The 24,891-nt window shown below is 38.7% G+C and overlaps 1 protein-coding gene across 1 annotated transcript in view; it reads left to right on the top strand.

Moving 5' to 3' along the window:
- tmx3b (thioredoxin related transmembrane protein 3b) overlaps window positions 1–24,891 on the top strand; it is a 212,061-nt gene that overhangs the window by 179,680 nt on the left and 7,490 nt on the right. Inside the window, exons 14-15 of the mRNA XM_052114024.1 lie at window positions 19,467–19,596; window positions 20,052–20,120. Of these exons, the coding sequence (XP_051969984.1) occupies window positions 19,467–19,596; window positions 20,052–20,120 (199 nt within the window). The remainder of the gene's footprint in view (window positions 1–19,466; window positions 19,597–20,051; window positions 20,121–24,891) is intronic.

Raw genomic sequence — 24,891 nt, forward strand, 5'->3', positions numbered from 1 at the left:
TGTCAATACATTTATTGTGCTCGTGGAGACTAGTTGGCGCTATTTCAGTGATTAGAGGGGTTTTAACAGTGGGTTCTTTCTTATTCATGAATCTGCTGTGGCCACTGATCCTCCGCCATACCTTACAATATGAATATGTATATATATGTATATGTATATATATATGTGTGTGTGTGTGTGTGTGTGTGTGTGTATATATATATATATATATGTATATATATGTGTGTGTGTGTGTGTGTGTGTGTGTATATATATATATATGTGTATATAAATATATGTGTGTGTGTTGTGTATATATATGTGTGTGTGTATATAATGTATATGTATGTATGTGTGTGTATATATATATATATATATATGTATGTGTGTGTGTATATATATAAATATATGTGTGTGTGTGTATATATATATCTATACCAGATGGAAATTCCTCCAGTACAGCCATCGAAGGCTTCACGAACCACATGGTCGAAATAGATATTAAATAATGTGGGAGCCAGAGGACATCCCTGTCGCACTCCCAGGTGAACAGGGAATGGCTCCGACTCCTGACCACGTAGTTTTACCCGGGCCCGCTCGCCATCATGAAGGTCCTTAATGATCGCGAGCAGTGGGTCTGGGACTCCGAAAGCACGAAGAACAACCCAGAGCCCAGGCCTACTGATGGTATCATAGGCCTTGACCAGGTCAATAAAGCAGAGATGTAGGTCTTTATGGAATTCCCTACACCTCTGCTGTAGCAGACGGACAGAGAATATGGCATCTGTGCAAGACCGCCCCTTCCTGAAACCACACTGGGGCTCCGCAAGTCTCTCCTCAGCGTGCCTGGCAAGGCAATGTTGAATAATCCTTGCCTGGACCTTTCCCGGCACACTGAGGAGTGAGATGCCCCTATAGTTATTACAATCTGAACGGTCCCCCTTTTTAAAGAGAGGGACCACCAGGGCATCCTTCCAATCCTGCGGAACCCGCCCAGTGGTCCAGACTGTTGTTATGATGTCATGTAGGGCAGTCTGTGCACAAACACCACCCTCCCTCAGCATTTCACTGGGGAGATCATCTCTGCCCGGTGCCTTTCCTGGTCTCAGGCTCCAGATCGCCTTCAGTACTTCCTCCAAAGATGGCACCTCAGCCAACCACCCACAGGGAGCAACTTCTTCCTCCATTATTTGTGGCACCGCAGCCCCAGCAGGGTAATCCCCATTTTGTCCCACAATGTTTTCCAGGCTCAGGGACTTCCCCTCCCCCAGGACCTCACAGAAATGCTCAGCAAATCTGCAAACCTGTTTCTGGGGGTCGGAGATTGGATCACCGTGTTTTCCCCTAATGATGGTAATAGGTGTGGCGCCGCAAGTAACCCTTTTGATGGAATTAAAGAGCGATTTGTGATCGCGGGCCACTGAGGCAGACTCCATCTCCTCAGCAACCCGCGACCACCAACCATCCTTGCAGCGCCTCACGGTTCTCCAAACCTCCGAGCGAAGGCTGCGGTAAGCCTCCTCATTCTCTGACGTGGGAAGCTGTAAACGATGAGAGTGGGCCTGTCACTTTTTCTCAGCCAGTCTGAACACCTCCTCCATCAGCCAGGGTTTCTGAGGAGGTCTGGACCGTGTGCCCAAAACTGCCATTGCAGTTACATGAGCCACAGTCCTAAACCTCGCCCATTTCCCCTTGACATCCAGAGGAGTGGGGGATGATGCCAACCCCAGCTGCAAGCGATACTGAAATTCTCACTTGCAACTTTCATCAGCTAGCCTAGACCAGGCCACTATGGGTTTGAAAGGGGTCCTGGGTTTACACCCACCACCGGAGTGGAAGAATGGCAGGCGCATCTTACAGACGACAAGTCGATGGTCAGTGGGCAGATCAGCTCCAAGGTAGGTCCTGGTATCAAGGACATGGGCCCGCATCTGCTGTTCAGTCACTATGTAGTCCAGCAGATGTTCTTGCTTGGACCCGGCATGCATCCATGATGTTGTGTGGATGCGCCGATGCTGGAACAGTGTGTTGGTAATTACGAGCCCATGGGCTGCACAAAAATCTAGCAGCCTCCTGCCGTTGTTATTGAGCTGATCAGGCCCATGTCTTCCAATCACTCCTGACCAGGTGCCAGCATCATGACCAACTCGGGCATTGAAATCACCCAACATGATGATTCTATCCCGAGGGGCCACTTTAGCCAACACCTGCGACAGGAGGTCATAGAAGGCATCTGACTCATCAGATATAATGGGAGGTTGATTGACGCCCAGGTGCGGTCAAGGGATGGCTCCCTATTGGTCAACCACATTATGTATGCTGATGATCTGGTAATTGCTGCTCACTCAGAGGAGGAATTGGGGGTGCTGCTGATGAATCTGGAGCTTGCCACCAAGAGATGGGGCCTTACCATCAGCCCAACCAAAACAAAGCACCTTCCTGTGTATTATGTACCATCAGACACTCCACCCCCACAGATCCCAATTGGTGATGGGGCAGTTGTGGAGAGAGTGGAGTGTTTTCCATACCTGGGAAGTGTGCTTATGACCAGCTCCGGTTTGACAGCAGAGGTCTCACTCCGAATCAGTCGAGCAGCATTATCTTTTCATCGGTTGCGTAACGCTGTGTGGAAGCTACCCGGTTTGTTGCTCCGCACAAAGCTTCAGGTATTCTCGGCCACGGTCATTCCCTCCCTTCTCTATGCTTGCGAAACGTGGACCCCCCCTAATGGAACATCATCGCCGATTAGAAACATTTAGGCTGGCCTGCCTAAGATCCATCCTGGGCTTAACTAGGCTGGATTGTGTGAGGAGCTCACAAATCTTTGAAAGATGTGGACAAAGTCCCATCGGTGAGCTCCTACGGCAGGCAAGGTTGCGTTGGCTGGGTCATGTAGCCCGCATGCCTGGCCACTGCATGCCTAAACAGTTTCTCTTCAGCCGGATAGAGGGGGCTAAGCGGGCGCAGCACGGGCTGGAGAAGAGATGGAGTGATGTGGTACAGGAGGATGTGGAGCTGAGTGGACTTGCCCATGACTGGTACCAGCGGTGTCAAGATCGGCCTCTTTGGAGGAGGCTTGTGAAGGACGCTGCTGGCTAGTTGGAGGCAGTCGCGCTCCAACAACAACGGAGGGCAGAGGAGCAACGCTCACAACAACGAGCAGAGCGCAGGGTGGCTAAAGCACAGCAAGTTGGCACAGTAGGGGGCACAGGTGGTGCATCAGCCAGTCATCTCAGTCATTCGACCATATATAATATATAATATCTATAATATACAGTGAGGAAAATAAGTATTTGAACACCCTGCTCTTTTGCAAGTTCTCCCACTTGGAAAACATGGAGGGGTCTGAAATTGTCATCGTAGGTGCATGTCCACTGTGAGAGACATAATCTAAAAAAAAAAAATCCAGAAATCACAACGTATGATTTTTTAACTATTTATTTGTATGATACAGCTGCAAATAAGTATTTGAACACCTGAGAAAATCAATGTTAATATTTGGTACAGTAGCCTTTGTTTGCAATTACAGAGGTCAAACGTTTCCTGTAGTTTTTCACCAGGTTTGCACACACTGCAGGAGGGATTTTGGCCCACTCCTCCACACAGATCTTCTCTAGATCAGTCAGGTTTCTGGGCTGTCGCTGACAAACACGGAGTTTGAGCTCCCTCCAAAGATTCTCTATTGGGTTTAGGTCTGGAGACTGGCTAGGCCACGCCAGAACCTTGATATGCTTCTTACAGAGCCACTCCTTGGTTATCCTGGCTGTGTGCTTCGGGTCATTGTCATGTTGGAAGACCCAGCCTCGACCCATCTTCAATGCTCTAACTGAGGGAAGGAGGTTGTTCCCCAAAATCTCGCAATACATGGCCCCGGTCATCCTCTCCTTAATACAGTGCAGTCGCCCTGTCCCATGTGCAGAAAAACAACCCCAAAGCATGATGCTATACCCCCATGCTTCACAGTAGGGATGGTGTTCTTGGGGTGGTACTCATCATTCTTCTTCCTTCAAACACGGTTAGTGGAATTATGACCAAAAAGTTCTATTTTGGTCTCATCTGACCACATGACTTTCTCCCATGACTCCTCTGGATCATCCAAATGGTCATTGGCAAACTTAAGACGGGCCTTGACATGTGCTGGTTTAAGCAGGGGAACCTTCCGTGCCATGCATGATTTCAAACCATGACGTCTTAGTGTATTACCAACAGTAACCTTGGAAGCGGTGGTCCCAGCTCTTTTCAGGTCATTGACCAGCTCCTCCTGTGTAGTTCTGGGCTGATTTCTCACCTTTCTTAGGATCATTGAGACCCCACGAGGTGAGATCTTGCATGGAGCCCCAGTCCGAGGGAGATTGACAGTCATGTTTAGCTTCTTCCATTTTCTAATGATTGCTCCAACAGTGGACCTTTTTTTCACCAAGCTGCTTGGCAATTTCCCGTAGCCCTTTCCAGCCTTGTGGAGGTGTACAATTTTGTCTCTAGTGTCTTTGGACAGCTCTTTGGTCTTGGCCATGTTAGTAGTTGGATTCTTACTGATTGTATGGGGTGGACAGGTGTCTTTATGCAGCTAACGACCTCAAACAGGTGTATCTAATTTAGGATAATAAATGGCGTGGAGGTGGACATTTTAAAGGCAGACTAACAGGTCTTTGAGGGTCAGAATTCTAGCTGATAGACAGGTGTTCAAATACTTATTTGCAGCTGTATCATACAAATAAATAGTTAAAAAATCATACATTGTGATTTCTGGATTTTTTTTTAGATTATGTCTTTCACAGTGGACATGCACCTACGATGACAATTTCAGACCCCTCCATGATTTCCAAGTGGGAGAACTTGCAAAATAGCAGGGTGTTCAAATACTTATTTTCCTCACTGTATGTATTATAATATATATAAGTCATATATATATATATATATATATATATATATATATATATATATGTATGTATATATATATGTGTGTGTGTGTGTGTGTATATATATATATATATAATGTATGTGTGTGTGTATATATGTATGTGTGTATGTATGTATGTATGTATGTGTATATGTATATGTGTGTGTGTGTATGTACTGTATATATGTGTGTGTTGTTTGCGTGTGTGTATATATATACACTCACCTAAAGGATTATTAGGAACACCATACTAATACTGTGTTTGACCCCCTTTCGCCTTCAGAACTGCCTTAATTCTACGTGGCATTGATTCAACAAGGTGCTGAAAGCATTCTTTAGAAATATTGGCCCATATTGATAGGATAGCATCTTGCAGTTGATGGAGATTTGTGGGATGCACATCCAGGGCACGAAGCTCCCGTTCCACCACATCCCAAAGATGCTCTATTGGGTTGAGATCTGGTGACTGTGGGGGCCATTTTAGTACAGTGAACTCATTGTCATGTTCAAGAAACCAATTTGAAATGATTCGAGCTTTGTGACATGGTGCATTATCCTGCTGGAAGTAGCCATCAGAGGATGGGTACATGGTGGCCATAAAGGGATGGACATGGTCAGAAACAATGCTCAGGTAGGCCGTGGCATTTAAGCGATGCCCAATTGGCACTAAGGGGCCTAAAGTGTGCCAAGAAAACATTCCCCACACCATTACACCACCACCACCAGCCTGCACAGTGGTAACAAGGCATGATGGATCCATGTTCTCATTCTGTTTACGCCAAATTCTGACTCTACCATCTGAATGTCTCAACAGAAATCGAGACTCATCAGACCAGGCAACATTTTTCCAGTCTTCAACTGTCCAATTTTGGTGAGCTCTTGCAAATTGTAGCCTCTTTTTCCTATTTGTAGTGGAGATGAGTGGTACCCGGAGGGGTCTTCTGCTGTTGTAGCCCATCCGCCTCAAGGTTGTGCGTGTTGTGGCTTCACAAATGCTTTGCTGCATACCTCGGTTGTAACGAGTGGTTATTTCAGGCAAAGTTGCTCTTCTATCAGCTTGAATCAGTCGGCCCATTCTCCTCTAACCTCTAGCATCAACAAGGCATTTTCGCCCACAGAACTGCCGCATACTGGATGTTTTTCCCTTTTCACACCATTCTTTGTAAACCCTAGAAATGGTTGTGCGTGAAAATCCCAGTAACTGAGCAGATTGTGAAATACTCAGACCGGCCCGTCTGGCACCAACAACCATGCCACACTCAAAATTGCTTAAATCACCTTTCTTTCCCATTCTGACATTCAGTTTGGAGTTCAGGAGATTGTCTTGACCAGGACCACACCCCTAAATGCATTGAAGCAACTGCCATGTGATTGGTTGATTAGATAATTGCATTAATGAGAAATTGAACAGGTGTTCCTAATAATCCTTTAGGTGAGTGTATATATGTGTGTGTATGTGTGTATATGGGTCAAAGACGAAAAGGGGGTTTCAAGCATAAAAAAAATAAGTGTAAAAGAGCTTTAAATTTAGTCTTTTTCACATACATTAGAATATGTCTTGTTTAACTTTATATTTTTCTGAGCAAAAAATAATTACTACCATACATTTTACTGTGATTTTACTGAAGACACCCAGTAAAATGTCATTCAGTGTAACAATATTTTTATGCAAAAAAATCTTATCAGACATTTTTAGAAAAACTATCATTTGATGACATATTACAGGACTCTATTTAAAGATCACAGTGCAGCCCCCAAATACTAATTATTTGTCATTTCAAACCTTGATACTTTGCCAATATCCTTTAAACCATTAGGTTTTAACCATTTGTCAGCAATAAGTTTTTGTAAGGAAGTGAAAATCAATTAAAATCTAATAAAATTGAGTAGGGGCACAGATTATTTTACATATTTTAATAATTACAGCTCAGAATAAGTATATTGTTTCATTTTTACATAAATATATCTGTTACACCGAATGACCATGGTTTGTTACGCTGAATGACATTTTGAAAAAATGGAGAAAATATTGTCATTGATTCTATTATTGCAATGTTTTAAAATATTATTCTGTATCATTAAATTCCTGAGCAAATCACAGAAGCAGATGCTGAAATGAATAAACTTTTTATTCCACAATGCATATCATATTTGTAAAAATTTACTTACAAGGTGTATGAAATTACAAGTTATTACAACTCTAAAAATTAACAATTATATTGGTGGTAATACTGTATAATCAATATCTCTTATTTCATTGAGAACTTGGAACATGAAGGACAAACACACACACACACACCTTAACAATTTTGAAACAAACTGGTGGTAATATAATCAATATCCCTCATTTCATTGAGAACTTGGAACTTGAAGAACAAACAAACACACACACACCCCTTAATGATTTCATTAAAGAGCAACATGCAGGTTGGACACCCCTATATAGCATAGTGTATGTTGATGATAAAACAACTAGATTTTCTGAACTGGAGTAATATATATTTAGCCATTAACGATATTTTGAGATAAATTGTGATTAGCATCACAATTGCGTGGTAGCATCATGCTTTGGGGGTGTTTTTCTGCACATGGGACAGGGCGACTGCACTGTATTAAGGAGAGGATGACCGGGGCCATGTATTGCGAGATTTTGGGGAACAACCTCCTTCCCTCAGTTAGAGCATTGAAGATGGGTCGAGGCTGGGTCTTCCAACGTGACAATGACCCGAAGCACACAGCCAGGATAACCAAGGAGTGGCTCTGTAAGAAGCATATCAAGGTTCTGGCGTGGCCTAGCCAGTCTCCAGACCTAAACCCAATAGAGAATCTTTGGAGGGAGCTCAAACTCAGTGTTTCTCAGCGACAGCCCAGAAACCTGACTGATCTAGAGAAGATCTGTGTGGAGGAGTGGGCCAAAATCCCTCCTGCAGTGTGTGCAAACCTGGTGAAAAACTACAGGAAACATTTGACCTCTGTAATTGCAAACAAAGGCTACTGTACCAAATATTAACATTGATTTTCTCAGGTGTAAATTGTGATAAAATAACTTCCGCATCTATAAAGCACTAACCGGAAGTGACGATGGGCGAGGGAGTCTGGTCAAGTTCAAGCTCAGGTTACAATGAATGCGAATGAAGAAACCGAGTTCTCCGGTGTGGACGAACATGCCTATGATAGCCCACAGGCCTATAATTATGAGCAAATTAAGAGTTAAAATAATTAAAAGTAAGACTTACTCTGCTAAGTCCTCGTTTTCGTTGCACAGAATGTCTGCTAACGTTAGCACTTTGTCCTCCAGTCCAGCCTGCGCCAAAATCCGGTGTACACTTTGACGGTGGACTTGATTCCATCGAGTGCACCGAGGAACAGCATCAGTAATCAGCCTCACGTGGTCCTTACTCCGAAATCCCATCCGAGACTCCAACAAATCTCCAGGTCGATAATTCTCGGAGTGAAATGTGCGCCACAAACGACCGAGTGTGTGGTAACAGACGCGGCAGTGAAGTCTGCTCTCTTCACCTGCACAAAACGCACTCAAGACCGAAAAGCCTTGTTTTTTCGAGAAGGAAAATGATGGACACGATGTCCTGACAGGCTGGAATTCGTGCAACCAGCACAAACACAATAATTTACCATTATGGCTTCTCTAAAACTTTCTGTACTGCTCTAACTACATCAACACCCACAATGAGAGCTGACCGCGAGCTCTTTTGTTTGCCTCGCCCTACGTCATATGACGCGTTGATAGCGGGAAAGGCGTATTCCAGAGCCTAGCACATTTTCATCAAAATCTCTACATCAAATGAGATTTCATTAGTAATTTCTACATATGTGTTTTTAAAAGACCTCTGCAGACAATATGAAGTATTAATTCAGTTATAAATTCAACCTGCATGTTGCTCTTTAATGAGAGAGAGAGAGAGAGAGAGAGACACCTGTCTACTCAATACATTTCTCCCAGTCTGCTGTAGTGAGTTTGGACTTCCTCAGGGTTAATGGCTCAGGTTCAGACACTATTGCCTTCACATCAGATGTGAAGTAAAATAGTTTGTCTGGTGTCTCAGGCCACACAAATGCATTCTTTCCAGCTCCACTTTGATGCATGCACTTAACCTCTAATTCATCACCTTCAGCCCTCAAAATCTGCCCAACAAAGGGCTTGCCATCATAGAGGACCACCACAAATTTGCCAGATAAGTCATCATCAGGTTCCAATGTCACAGAGGCTTCTGTATTTGTTCCACTGACCTCTTGGAGGGTTTGGAAGTGGATCTGTACTGATGGTCCACATTCACAAGTAGCATTGATTCTGGAGCAGAAACAGGATAACTCCCGATGCTGGATCTTCCCAGGCTTGTCTGCCACAATTTGGTGGATTTTTAAAGTGCCCTTCACAAGTGGTAACTCATTTGGAACAGCTTCGTCATATCGGTTTACCTCAGTCTCATCAATCCAAAAGTATTTGATGCTTGATGCTGTGTCTTTACGAACATTGAAGAGATCTTTTGGGTCCTGTATGTCTCGTCCCTTTCGTACAAAGTCATCAGCACATCTCTTGTCAGCACCACCCACTCCATCTGGTGCCCCTTTGCCATGACTTTTCTCTGAGAAGTTCCATGTCACTTTTTTGAAACCAAAGAGAAAAGGAACTGTGCTCATCAGGTAAAAATTCTTGCGGTTTCTGTACTGGGTTACTGGGCCATCACTCATGCAGTGTAGTGTGGTGATTGAAGGATTTTCTTCCCTCAAATTCTCCAGTACTGGTTTGAGGTGAGCCCAGATAGCACGCTCATCATGACGCAAAGAATTTGAAATTGTAACGTAGGACTGGTGACTCTTAGATGTGTATGCTACACTTGTGTGATTGGTAGCCTGTCTTCGGTTGCCACCAAAATGAAATGCCTGCACTTCAGTGGCCAGTTTGCAGGCATATTTTTCTGAAAAGTCCATGTGGAGTACAGCCTGTTCCTCAGACAGGGTCTCTTTTAGACTTCTACACTGTTCTGCCTGGTGGAGCCGATTACACTGGTGTCTTGCTAGAGAGTCAAGCCTACTATTAAAGACTTTCAGAAGATCATCCCAGGTCCCATTGTTGGTCTTTGTTTAGTGCTAAATATCCCTCATTTATCTGAAATATAAATAAAATGCTAAAAATGTTATCTAAACAGTGACACTGTCATTCAGTGTAATGGATGACACTGTGGTGTAACAGACAATTTGCATTACACCGAATGACAAAACATTACCCTGAATGACGAAACTTCTACTTAAGCCAATATTGCAGGCTAACAACTAGCCAGCTATATCAAACAGTGAACTTGACCAGAACGATTAATCATAATTATTCACAACATCTACTTATTTTTCAAAAAAACTAACAATAAAAGTGTTTTTTGGCATTTCACTGAATGACATGCGTTTTTGTAACTCAAATTACCACACTATGAAAAGGTGAAATTATCAAATATTTAAGAGCAATAAACTTACATTGCTGCAGCAGCACACGGTCTTCAGGGGGGCTTTGATGATGTCACAGACTGCTTGATGACTATTGGTTGTTTGTTTAATTTCAAAATGGCTTCCTGATCCTGTTACACTGAATGACCTCTGACAAACTGCATATTCGGGACAAAAGTCCCCTAGTTATTTCAATACTTAACGAAAAAAATAACACACAGTCCTTTTACTATAATACAGTCAACACTTATGTGAACATGCCAAGGAAGCAAATTTGTTTTTTAATATGGTATTTTATACTTTTATTTAAAAATGTATTAGTAAAATCATAGTCCGGACCATTACGCTGAATGACAATTTTACACTTTGGAGCATTATTTAACTTATATTTTGTCATTGCATTTTCACAAAAGTTATTTGAAACATGAGAGTAGACACTTTACTTGCATTTAATATGTTTTTTTTTTGTATGTAAAATCACTTTTGTACAGTTTATTTGATGCGGACACCAAAATGGTGACGTCTCGTCTTTGACCCATATATATATATATATATATATATATATATATATATATATATATATATATATATATGTATATGTGTGTATATATATATGTGTGTGTGTGATATATAATGTATATATATGTGTGTGTATATATAATGTATATATATGTGTGTGTGTATATATACATGTATGTGTGTGTGTGTGTGTGTATATATATATATATATATGTGTGTGTGTGTGTATATATATATATATAATGTATATATGTGTGTATATATATGTGTGTGTGTGTGATATATAATGTATATATATTTGTGTGTATATATAATGTATATATGTGTGTGTGTGTATATATATGTATGTTTGTATGTATATATATGTGTGTGTGTGTGTGTATGTATATATATATATATGTGTCTGTGTGTATGTGTATATATATATGTGTGTGTGTGTGTGTGTATGTATATATGTGTGTGTATGTATATATGTGTGTGTGTGTGTGTATGTATGTATGTATATATGTATATATATATATATATATATATATATGTATGTGTATATATATATGTATGTGTATATGTACACACACGTTTTTCTTGTAATCAATGACACACTTCCTGCGTTGTCCTCCACGCGTGACCTTACCAACAAGCTTACGTCATCCCTCTTATGAGCGCGTGTCACTGAGATGTACAGAAGCGACCATTTATAGTTAAAAAGTATATATAAGTATTGTTTTTGGTTTTTTTTTTTCTAAAAATAATAATTTGGGTTCAGAAGAACTTTCACATTCACAGTACATTCATTTGCATTGTTTAAAGGAGGAGGCCTGAAATGAAATCCTAAAAATCTTAAATTCTGTTTTGATGAAGAAAGAAAACTCCAATACATCTTGCCTGAGGGTGAGTAAATTATCAGCAAATTTTCTTATTTGGGTGAACTACTCCTTTAAGTCCATTGCCTTATTATCTTTGATCTTTTTTTTGCATCTTTCACAATTTATCAGAGACAAAGGGCCATTTAATAAATTGCATTCATATATTTTGATCATTGGAAAGCAGCTGGTGGACTGAGAAGAATTCTGGAACTTCTTTTTAAGCCACATGTAACGTTATAATAACTTAACACATGAATGTCAATTTTATAAATGGATGGGATCGCCATGTTAATACATCCAAATATTAGGCTTAAAATGTAATTATGACATCTGAATTGACACACACACACACGCTATTTTTTGCCTTCACGCAGTGCACAATATTTGAGCACTACTCACAAACAACATCTCGGATGTAGATGCTCAATAGTTCGGTTCGGTTCTCTTATCATATGCATTTAGAACGGCATTTGACCAGAATTTCAATAAGAAGCGAATTAAACTACTGTGAACTTGTACAGGACTTCCTGGAGACTTCAGAATGTCAAAATAAGATCCAGAGGGTTTTAAATTTAAAGGTGCACGAGAAATATTACTGTTGTATTTAAATTTCTAAAAGTCATTAATAATTGTAATAATGATAATAATAGTTATAATAATTTATTATTATTATTTGTTTACAAAGTTGAATGGGTTCCAAAAAATAACTGAATAAAAAGTGAACTCATATCTTTTAACTAAATTAAACAAAAAATGTATCTGAATCCTTTAAAATCCAGATACAAAATTGAAACAACTTTTTTTTTTTCTGCTGAATTCTTAGACTGGAATTACTGTTAATTTGCTGCTACACAATCCAGTAGACAAGTTAACAAGTTAATAAAATGAGTTAAAGTTTTCCTTAATAAGCTATACATTTATATTGAATTAATGTGTAGAGGTTTGTGCTTCTTTACATATACAATAATTAATTACCCAATTAGTTCCACACAGTAAAGATATTCCAAACTGATTATGCAAATACACAACAACACTGTTATCGGATCGGTATCGGCCGATACTGAGATTTCAAATATCGGAATCGGAAGAGAAAAATGTGGTATCAGTGCATCCCTAGTTATGTAATAATGACTTAACATATGAATGCCAATTTTATCAGTGGATTGTATAGCCCTGTTAAAGTATCCAAATATTAGACTTCAAATGACTGAAATTCAGATTTCATCGTTACATTTTATTTTATTATTTTGAAATGATGACTCGGTTCCCTCTCTCTCTGTAACACAAAACAACGGTTAGAAATCATTCCCCACAGGTGTTAATCCTTACAGCTTCCATCTCCTGGCCTCGCTCTCCATAGATTGTCGCTCGACCACATCCCCACCATCCACCTCAGACCAGGGAGCCGTCCGGCATTATTTATGTGCAAGTAAAAAAGCACAGATTGAATGCTGTAAATATTCATTATCTATAGAATATAGACAGAATAAATATTCATTATCTTAGAATAAGCAGAAAAGGCAGCAATAACCCTCCATCTTTTAGCCTACTACTACTGGTGCCAGAGGTCTAATTAATATTCAAAAACCCATTACCATCGGAATTTTAGTTTTTTTCTTGCCTGTAGAGCAATGATGTCTCAGATCATTACCTCGTCTCTTGTATGCTGCGGTCAGCTAATGTTACTCAATCTACACCACGCTATCATTCAGGTAGAACAATTCTTTCCACCACTAAAGATAGCTTCATTAATAATCTTCCAGATCTATCTCATACGCTCAATAAACTCCAATGCCCAGAAGAACTTGATGAAATAACAGAAAACATAAATACATTTTTCTCTAGCACTCTTGATAGTTTCGACCCCCTTTAATTAAAGAAAAACGCACCTCACCACGGTACGATGATCACCCTCATGCTCACAAGAGAGCAGCTCGGAAAATGGAGCGCATTTGGAAGAATACAAAATTAAAGGTATTTTGCAGTGCATGGAAGGATAGTGTCTGTAGATTCAGACAAGCACTAAAAGCTGCCAGGTCAGCATATTTTAGCAAACTCATAGAAAAAACCTAGATGTTTATTCAGTAACGTGATTATATTGATTACGAATAAAGCCTCAACAGAACCAGATATTCCGCAGCACAATAGTAATGACTTCATGAATTTAAAATCCTAAATAAAATTGGAACCTTGAAACTATAAAATTACAACTATCACAGAAAACAGTGTCTCATGATTTTCCTCACGTGCAACTTCAATCCTTCGCTGTCATAGGTCATGAAGAGCTAACTAATCTTATCAAAAAATAAAAAGCTGCAACATGTTTGTTAGATCCAATAACAACTAAGCTCTTAAGAGGTATTTCCTGTAATTTCAGAACCTATTATAAATTTTATTAACTCGCTATCCTTAGGACATGTCTCAAGAAACTTTAAAATGGCAATTATCAAACCGCTTATTAAGAAGCCACAACTTGATCCTGGAGAACTGGCTAATTATAGACCGATTTCAAATCTCCCGTTATGTTGAAAAAACTAGAAAAGGTAGTATCCTCCCAAATATGTTCATTTCTACAGAGAAATAGTATATATGAATAATTTCTTTGTAGTCAAAGTCTTTTTTTTTGACAAGCTTGCTCTAAAACAAATAGTTCACCCAAAATTGAAAAATCTCTCATCATTGACTGAAACTCATGAAATCAGATGTGTATGACTGAGTTTAGCTCTGTAGGTCCTTACAATGCAAGTTATGGGTAATCAAAAGTTTGAAGATTCTAAAAGCATAAAGACCATAGTAGTTTAATTCATATATTAAGTAATCCAATCAGTTTGGAGTGAGAAAATACCAAAATATAACTCCTATGTATATGAATCATGACATCAGCAGTCTCCTTGGCGATCATGAGCAAGGGGTTTTATTTTAGACTGTTCTTACCCAAAACTGATTAGAGAGCTTTAGAAGTATTTTTTAATGAATTGATCATATTTAAAAGGTATTAACATACTGGAGTGTAATTTTAAAATGTTTTAACGGATTAAAACACAGTCTTATGGAATATTTTAAAGACTTTTTTGTGCTTTTTTGAGCTTTGCATGATTTACTTGCATTGCATGGACTTACAGAGGGGAGATCTGTGATTTGTATGCATTTGGTAGAAGAAAGAAAGTCATACACATCTGGGAAGTCACACGTGTGAGCAGGGCTGGACTGGGAAGAGAAATCGGCCCAGGATTTTACATGGCAACTGGCCCAAAACTTGTTGAGGGGGGGTGACCCAAAAGTTGTTGAGCTCCATCGTGGACTCCAGCCGTGGCAGAGACCAGGGCACTCTCCCTCCCATTGCTCGCCGGTCTAGATAGCGTGCATTTGGTCGAACCACTTCCACTTTTCCTTGATGGTTCTGTAGTCACTTTTGGTTTTTTTTGGTATTGTTTTTTTTACTTTTCCCCACACGGTTGGTAGGTCTGGTGGTAGCCGTGTGTGGCCAACAGCTGAGACACTTCCTGAAAGACATCTTTGTTTCGTTTGTTGCTAATGAGAGGAATGTCTCAACCTCGTTTATTGAACACGGCATGGTTGTGCGCACAGCCATTTCTTTTCAAAATTCAAAAAGTTGCATGAACAAATGATACTGCTGCTTCTTCTAATGATGTTTAATGGCAATTGGCAAACCAACTTCCGGTGCATTACCACCACCAACTGGACTGGAGTGTGGATCACTAATAAGCAGCTACAAAATCTTCCATCTAAACCTATTTCTTTAGCATATTTTACATTGTTCTGCATGCTCTTTCAAAAGGCTTTTCATATTTAATGATTCAACACCAATGTGTCTTACTTCCTTACTGAGTTTTGACCTTTCTTTTCCATATTTTTTACATTTTATTAAAACATGCTCTATTGTTTCTGCCTGATCACAGTAATTACATTGACCTGCTTCATGTTTTCCTATTTTAAACATAGAATGATTTAGTATAGTATGCCCCATTCGGATGCAAGTAATAATATATAATAATATAATAATCTTCTTTCCTATTCCTAAAAACACTTCTTCAGAGCTTGCTTAGTTAGCTCAACAATAGCCTCCGCTCCAACATGAGAAGGAACCCACAAAAATGTTATTAAGCTTACACTATACTACTCTTTACAAACTTGCAAGAATCTTGTATATAATGTCTTGTGTTGATGATTTTACTCCACAAGCAAGGCTTGATATTACTGCATGTGAGTCATAACATATTACTACTAGTAGTCTTGGTTTCACATCCTTTACCCACTGGAGTGCTACCATCATGGCAATTAATTCTGTTGCATACACAGATACATGATCAATTCATCTTTTCTTAATACTGGTTTGAAATCTAGGAATATATGCTGTAGCAGGTGTTCTTCCAGAGATAGGATCTTTAGAACCATCAGTGTCCTGCAAATTATGACCTTGTAACCACAATGAATAAGTCTGATCAAAATACTGCTGTACAATAATGTTCTTAGGGGTATCTTTCTCATTCTTAATTTGTTTTTGAATTTGAAAATCTTCTATTGGCATTGGAAATATCCACTGTGGAATACTGTATAAAATCACATCACAATCTGCAATACCAACTGCTTTGTGCTTCTCTATTAGAAATCCATCCAAATCTTTTAATGTTTTTGTTTCCATGTTCCCAGCATTCTTCTATCACTGTTTTTACTGGACGACTCTCTTTATGACCTTTAATATTAACCCAATAATTAATTATTAGTTTATACCTACAAGTATATTCTACCTGCATGGCTGCAATGGGAGATGTTCTGAACGCACCACAGCATATTCTTAAAGCTAGATTCTTTATTGCTTTATTGCTTTATTTGATTATGGATTCAGATGCAAATATGAAAATTTTACTTTCATAATCCAAACTTGATCTGATTAATGTACAATATTATTTTCAATGATAATCTACAAGCCCCCCATTCAACCCCAACTAAACATCATAAAATATTTATTCCTGTTTTAAATTTACTGATTAGTTTTTTAGCATGCATTGCAAATGTCAGTCTTGGTTCCATCCATACACCGAGATATTTAACTACCGAGACTTGCTCCAGCTGTTGTTAGTATAGCTTCAACTTCACCTCTGGTATATTTTTCCTTTTTGTAAAACATATAACTTCAGTTTTAGCCACTGATAATCTAAAGCTCCAATTATTTGCCCATACCTCCACTTCATCTACTGATTTTTGTAATCTTTGTGATACACATGTAATATTACATCCTGCAAATAATGCCCTTCCTATGTCACCTTTAAAATTACTAAAACTATCATTTATCAAAATATTAAAAAATACTGGGCGGCGTACACTTCCTTGAGGAGTTCCATTATCTATCTTGTATGTCTTAGAATACTCAACTTCTACCCTAACTTTATTATTGTTCTTTCAAGAAGGAAATCCATAATCCAGTTGTACAACTTTCCTCCAATTCCCAAACATATAAGTTTTATTAGAAGTCCCTCTTTCCAAAGCATGTCATGCTTTCTCAATATTGAATAAAACAGCTACCGATACTTCTTTATTCGGCATTCAAATGATCACAAAGTATAGTCAGGACATTACTGACAGACCATCACTATTTGAAAAAAGTAATTTTTTATCAAATCTAGACGGGTCCCATTTCCAGCAGCCATCACTCCAACACCTTATCCTTGAATAATCATGCTAAATTGATAATTTGATACTAGAAAATCACTTGCCATTATATCAAACACTGTTGAAAGATATTTGGTTAGTTAAATGAAGCTTAACATTGTCTTTGTGTTTGATTTTGAGTTGCCACAGTATGCAATAGTCTTGAGGTCAATATTAGGTAAACAAAAATGGCAAAAAAAGTAATCGCTTTCTCTAGAAACTCATCAGTCCATCATTGTTTTGAGGAATAAAGGCTACACGATGCTTGAAATTGCCAAAACATGAACATTTTATACAAAAGGTGTACACTACAGTCTTCAAAGACAAAGGTCAACTGGCTCTAACAAGGACAGAGAGAGATGTGGAAGACCAGATGTACAACTAACAAGAGGATAAGTACATCTCTAGTTTGAGAAATAGACGCCTCACATGTCCTCAGCTGACAGCTTCATTGAATTCTACACGCTCAACACCAGTTTCATGTACAACAGTAAAAGAACTCAGTGTTGCAGGCCTTATGGGAAGAATTTCAAAGAAAAAGCCACTTTTGAAACAGGAAAAACAAAAAGAAAAGTTTAGAGTGAAGATACAGATAATTGGACCCCATTGAGCATTTGTAGGATCAGCTAGACTGTAAGGTGCACGAGAAGTGCCCGACAAGACAGACACATCTATGGCAAGTGCTACAGGAAGCATAGGGTGGAAATGTCACCCGAGTAACCACAAACTGACAGCTAGAATGCCAAGGATCTGCAAAGCTGTCATTGTGCACGTAGAGCATTTTTTGATGAGAACTCTCTGAAGTAGTTCAAATTTGAATAGTAATTTTTCAAATTTGTAATGTCCTGACTGTATATTGTGATCTGTTGAATGCCACTTTGGTAACCGTGTAAATGTAACATACGTTCATTCATTCACCCTAATGCCATCCCAGATGTGTATGACTTTCTTTTGCCGAACACAAAGATTTTTAGAAGAATATTTCAGCTATGTAGGTCCTTGCAATGCAAGTGAATGAGTTTAAAAAAAAAAATTCTTAAGAAGCACCAAGTCAGTCCAGTAGTTAAATCTATATCTTCAGAAGCAAAACGATAAGTGTGGGTGATCAAAGAGATAAATATTTAAGTCCTTTTCAATCTCCAGTTTCACATTCTTGTTCTTTGCTTTTGGCGAATTGCATGCTTCGTGCATATTGCAACCTACTGAGCAAGGAGAAGAATTTAGAGGAAAAAAGGACTTGTATATTGATCCTTTTCTCACACACACCTATCATATCGCTTCTGAACATATAGATTTAACCACTAAAGTCATACGGATTACTTTTATGCTACAACATTTTGGGACCCATTCACTTTTAATGTGATGGCCCACAGAGCTAAAATTCTTCTAAAAAGCTTCACTTGTGTACAGCAGAATTTCCAGATTTTCAACTTCAGATATATTACTTTAAATCATCATTGAATGGTTAAAAAATTATCTTTTACTAAACTAGTGTAAATTCTACTCATAGAATGGAGTACAAAGTCATTGATAACACATTTGAATGATTTACCTAGCATCCTCATGTTTAAATGTACTTCTAAACTCCTCCTACAGCGGTGTGGCGGGTGTCTGAATGTTTCGAAATTATTTTTATCCCTGAACAAAGAACAAAGAAGAACCTCTCCGGAAGTACCATATATCAGGTCACAATTACGTCATTCTCAGTGCGTCATGGGAGTGTGCGGTTGCGTCGGTTTTGGCACACTCTGTTTGCCACAGATCTTCTCTGCAGAATCAAAAATAGTTATCATATAGAATCATAAATAGTTATTTATCAAACATTCCACTATTAAAAGTTGAAATAACATGGATTGATTGCTTCAACAGAAGCATATGCTGTACAATCGATTAACAACCTCTGACTGTAGGTCAGAAAATGAATGTGATTTTTAGCTCTGGAACCAGACTGTTGTGCTATGTTAGTGTTTCTCCGAAACTATGTTTTAGGACTTTCTGAACACTTCTAAACTTAAACCTGTTTTTTTGAGAATTACAGTGATGAATTACAGAGAGAACTTCATCATGTTTTTCTGCAGTGAGGTGTCAGTGCCCAACATCATCATCCTCAACACGTCAAATGAGCAATACTTCCTGCCTGCTGCACATGTCGAGAACATTGAACAGCTGCTGCAGTTCTTCAAGAGTGTGCTGGATGGCAGCGCTCTGGTACAAACTCACATTTCAGCATCTATCAATATATGTTATATATTCTGATTAATACATAAAACATATACAGTTTTTTTATAATACAGTAATATAGCCTACTGAGAGCTGTGGTGGCCCAACACAAAATTAGAAAAAACAATACAATTTATTTTAATTTTTTTTAAAAATTGTTGTACTTATTTCTCTATAAGTGCACTGGGAAATGCACACAATTTTATCAATTTACACAGCAAAGGTATCAAATTCATTTATATTCAAAAAGACGTTTCTTTCAAATGAAGTCTCCGTTTACTGTAGATTTCCGTGATGGAAACCTACAATTAAGCATTGACTGGGGCTCTTCTTTTTTTTTTAGTGACTTGCATTGGCGATCCTGGCAACAGTTCTCAAGGGCAGCACATTGCATCCTTGTCAGTTTTTCATTGAAAGTGAATTGTGAATTTTCTTCCTAACAGGCATATGGAGGAGACGGAATATTTCAGAGAATCAAGCGTGTGGCGTATGATGCAAGATCCACTGTAATGGTAAGACGTAGGTGAATGGGTAATGTAAGAGGCTCAAATCAATTAAACCATGATCATTTTTTTAACTAAATATAATGGTAATATTTGGACAATATTACTTTTGACAGTGTTGATGTAAGAGTTTTGATTGAAATCCCATATCCCTCGTTTAAAGAAAGTTTATGCTTCCATTTGGTCCTTAAAAGGAAGTGTGCTTGCTAATAATTGTCATCTGAAGTTTATAACCCCAAATCTGAAAAAGGTGGGACAGTATGAAAAATGCTAATAACAAACTCCCCCAGCGACGAGTGGTGTTATCCCAAGCCCATTTTCATGATATTCATTACAGATGAATTATGTTTTTAAGACTGTGATGTCTGAGGGATCAGAGATCACAAGCATTCAGAAAGGTTTTTCGTCTTTGCCCTTTACACATCGAGATTTGACAAGATTCCTTGAATGTTTTAACTATATTGTGCACTGTAGAGGGTGAAATTAAAATCCTTTCCATTTGTCTTTGGGGAACAATGTTTTCAAAGTGCTGGATTATTTACTGAAGCATCTTCAGTATGGATTATTTACTGAAGCATCTGTTGGCGAATTAACCAGTCTTGAATGATCCTTGCTCTTGAAGGACTCGGCTGTTTTTGGAGGCTTCTTATATACTATGACAGGATTGCCTCACCTGTTTCACATCGCCTTGTTATTTTAACTCTTAATATTGTTATTAGTTTTAAACTGCACCTGTCTCAACTTTTTTGGAGCATGTTGCACTCATTTGATTTGAAATGACTACATTTTCAAATAACAATGAAATTCACAAAGAAAAACTTCATATAATGTGTAGTTGTAGTTCTTTCAATATAGCAAAGGGTGAATATAATTTACAAATCACTACTTTTTGTTTTTATTAGCATTTTTCATACTGTCCCAACTGTTTGGAATTGGGGCTGTAATTTAAAAAATTACATTCACATTTAAGGTAATGCAATAATTAATGGTAATTTTACAAGCAGATCTACAAATACAAGTTGTGTCATGTGACCAGAGTGTTGTCAAGTCAATTTTATTTGTATAGCGCCTTTCACACCACACACCGTTTCAAAGCAGCTTTACAGAAGATCAGACATTAACAGACGATAAAACTGTAATGTCTGTAATGTCGATGAATCATCATTGTGTAATTAGATAAAATACAATTGTTTATCGTGTTTAAAAATAAGTAATTAAATAATTGTATTAATAACCCCAGTGAGTGAGCCGAAGGCGACTGTGGCAAGGAACACAAAACTCCATTAGATGTTTGTGTGGTACTGCAAGGGCCATCCACTACTCATCAGCCTCTACATTAATTCATTATATAGATGAAATGCAGGCTCAGAGAGGAAGCCAGTCAGGCCCTGGGACCCTTGGGGCTGGGAAAGCAGAGCAGGTGCAGCAGAATAAGGCCAGGTTAGGAAATCAAGTGTACATAAAATATAATATTATTACAGGAATGTCTTTCTGAAGTGTTTGATTCTGATTTGTCAGTTACAACATTATATGACCGATAATTATCATCGTCAGTAGCAAGGCTTTATAATAGTAGCAAGGCTGCGCATCCGGCCCTTCTTTCATGTCTCTTATCACACTTCAGATGGACGTGCTCTTGTTTTATTCAAAGAGCAGCTAGTGTCATCTTGCCTCTCATATATATATATACATACATACACTCACCTAAAGGATTATTAGGAACACCTGTTGAATTTCTCATTAATGCAGTTATCTAATCAACCAATCACATGGCAATTGCTTCAATGCATTTAGGGGTGTGGTCCTGGTCAAGACAATCTCCTGAACTCCAAACTGAATGTCAGAATGGGAAAGAAAGGTGATTTAAGCAATTTTGAGTGTGGCATGGTTGTTGGTGCCAGACGGGCCGGTCTGAGTATTTCACAATCTGCTCAATTACTGGGATTTTCACGCACAACCATTTCTAGGGTTTACAAAGAATGGTGTGAAAAGGGAAAAACATCCAGTATGCGCCAGTCCTGTGGGCGAAAATGCCTTGTTGATGCTAGAGGTCAGAGGAGAATGGGCCGTTCTGAAGGAGAAAGGGGGTCAAACACAGTATTAGTAAGGTGTTCCTAATAATCCTTTAGGTGAGTGTATATATATATATGTATGTATATGTGTGTGCGTGTGTATGCACAAAACATCTTACAACTACAAGAAATTGAGGAATTTAGAAAGAAACCATAACCACTTTACTGTCTGCATCATCCTTCCTACTTTCTGTCTGTTCTCGTCCAACAACAGCCAATCACGAGAGAGTCGAAGAGATGCAGCCAATCAATACAGGATTTGGTCAACAGCCAATAGCATTTGTTAACAGAAAGGATTGGGCCCCGCCCCTGAGTGTCAAAACCGACCTGTGTGCAGAAAATAACTTGCGCTTGTGATTTGCAAGTTCTGCTGTTTTTTTTTTTTTGCCATTTTCCTTCAGTCATACCGGTGTGAGATTAACAAGGTGATGGCCAGAGCGTGCTCCCCGTACCCAGAGAAGCTATGAATCTTGTTTGTTTATGCAAATGAATCCCGTAAACGTCTTGTTTAACACAGAACTGCTTCGAAACCACTGAATAGACAGAACAGAGTGACATGTGCGACTCTTTGATTCAATCGGAGCCTTTGGAGGTTTAATAATCGTACCATGAATATATATTTCCAAAACATTGGACCTCCTTATGGGAACTAATGTATGCTATTTACCTTCCTCTTGCTCCCCTTTCGCATGCATTGATTTTTGTCTGTTGCAGCTGTTTGAATGAACTACATATTCAGAGTACTAGGGCTACATTCAGGGGCATAGTATCCATTATAATGATATGGCAGTGGATATATAATATATCTTTGACTCCCCAAGTGAATGTGGTGAATTCTGAAAATTCTACCTGTCAATCAATCACTGCACTAAAACAAGATGTTTAAATGTTGCCGCTCATGTGCTGCTTTAAAAGCAAATAACCTTCTGGTTAGAAGATTTTTATAAGTGCATACATACATGCACAAGTTCACGACTGACAATAATTGCTTGTGATGGGATCTCCTGAAATCCATCTTAATATCAGGCATTAAACGGGACACACACACACACACACACACAGCGGAAGAGTGAGAGAAAAGGAGAGAGTGAGCAGTCAAAACTGGTTTACAAGTTTAAAATGTTTTTATTTTCTATCTGTCAAAATGACGGACAGCTTTTGGAATTATCCATCGATGTTTTAAAAACAAATGACGGACTGTTCACGGTTAACACGACCCCTTGTTACATATCTGCTGTGGAGAAATATGAGTGTATTGTGTAGTGAAGGTGACCTGCAGCAATTTCAGCAGGAAAATGAAAGATTAGATTCCTAAAAATGCTGATCTCACAAGAGATTTGTGGAAAATTGGACACCTCAAGGTTGAGGAAGTGTTATGAGGGCGAGTGTACTTGTTACAGTTTTTGTAGTTGACAAATCATGAATTTTCTCACCAAACCTTTTCATAATAATGCAAGATTTTTCTCAAACATAAACTGAAAGAGGGTGTGGACTAACTGTTTATTGGCTAAGAGCTCAGGATTGATGCTTGTGGAATTAACCTTCCATTATAATTAAATTCAAGGTTTGGAATTGAATGATCTGTCCATTAGGTATCGTTCATACAAATTATTAAACGTGTCCTTTTGGAATAATTACTAATTAAACATTTTCCAGTGCAAGTTTTGTGAAAGTGGATATTTTCGACTTAAATCAAAGATGGCATTACTGTAAATATTGACAGGAATGAAAACAGAGGCTGTGAGGGACAGACCTACCGTCTATTCAATGACATGTACTGTATAAAGCTATCAAAAAGCTCCTAGATCACATCTAATTTTCCACAACTCATGTAATATTTTTTCAGTGTTTTGTTAGCAAAATGAATGAAAAACACTTTAAACAACAGTACAACCCTTTGAAGAGACTGTACATCTAACCCTCTCAGTCTCTTTATCATTCTTGTCAAAAATCAAAGATGGCGCTGCTGTGAATAAGTTTAGGGTTAGGGTTAATTTTTAAAACAGTAATTTCTTTCAAATAAATTGGTATACTTAATGATTGATTGATTTTATTGTTTGTTTTAATTTTGGGTGTACTGTAGAGGCAGCTGCACCTGTGTCCTTTAGCAGTCTTCATATCCTCTGCTTCTGAACGGATACGCCAGTGAGGCATTTGCTTTTATTAATGTGCTCTTAACTGAAATATTGTTAGTGTTCAGATGAGTGCTTTTGCAATGTTTTCAGGTTTCACTCCAGGCTTGCTCCAAAAATCTGCCAATAGCGTTTTTTAACGCATAAAACCCTGTAAAATTGCAGATTGCATTTTTTGGTAAATGCACTATATCGGCTATTCACAAATGCACCGGCTTTCTGTCTTTTTTCTGCATTGCTACCATTCCCACATCAGCACCAAAATGCTAATATAACTGAGAAAATGACCTTTTAGCAGATGCGCTGAAAGAAGAGAATTTAGTAACTACAAACTGTTCTAGTAATCTGTTGATTTATCTTGGAGTGGTGGTGGCGTAAGTCGCCTTGCACTGTAAGTCGCCTTGGATAAAAGTGTCTGCCAAATGCATAAATGTAAATATTTTAATCTGCTCGGATGGAGAGATGCTCCTTCATTTCACCATCTGTCCAGTTTGAGCATCAGATCCTTCAGAATGTGAATGTTTCAACTCATTTCTTCTACGTCAGAACGTCCTACCCTTAAACGCGCTCAAATGA

This window comes from Xyrauchen texanus, chromosome 41 (assembly GCF_025860055.1).
Source record: "Xyrauchen texanus isolate HMW12.3.18 chromosome 41, RBS_HiC_50CHRs, whole genome shotgun sequence".
Classification (NCBI taxonomy): domain Eukaryota; kingdom Metazoa; phylum Chordata; class Actinopteri; order Cypriniformes; family Catostomidae; genus Xyrauchen; species Xyrauchen texanus.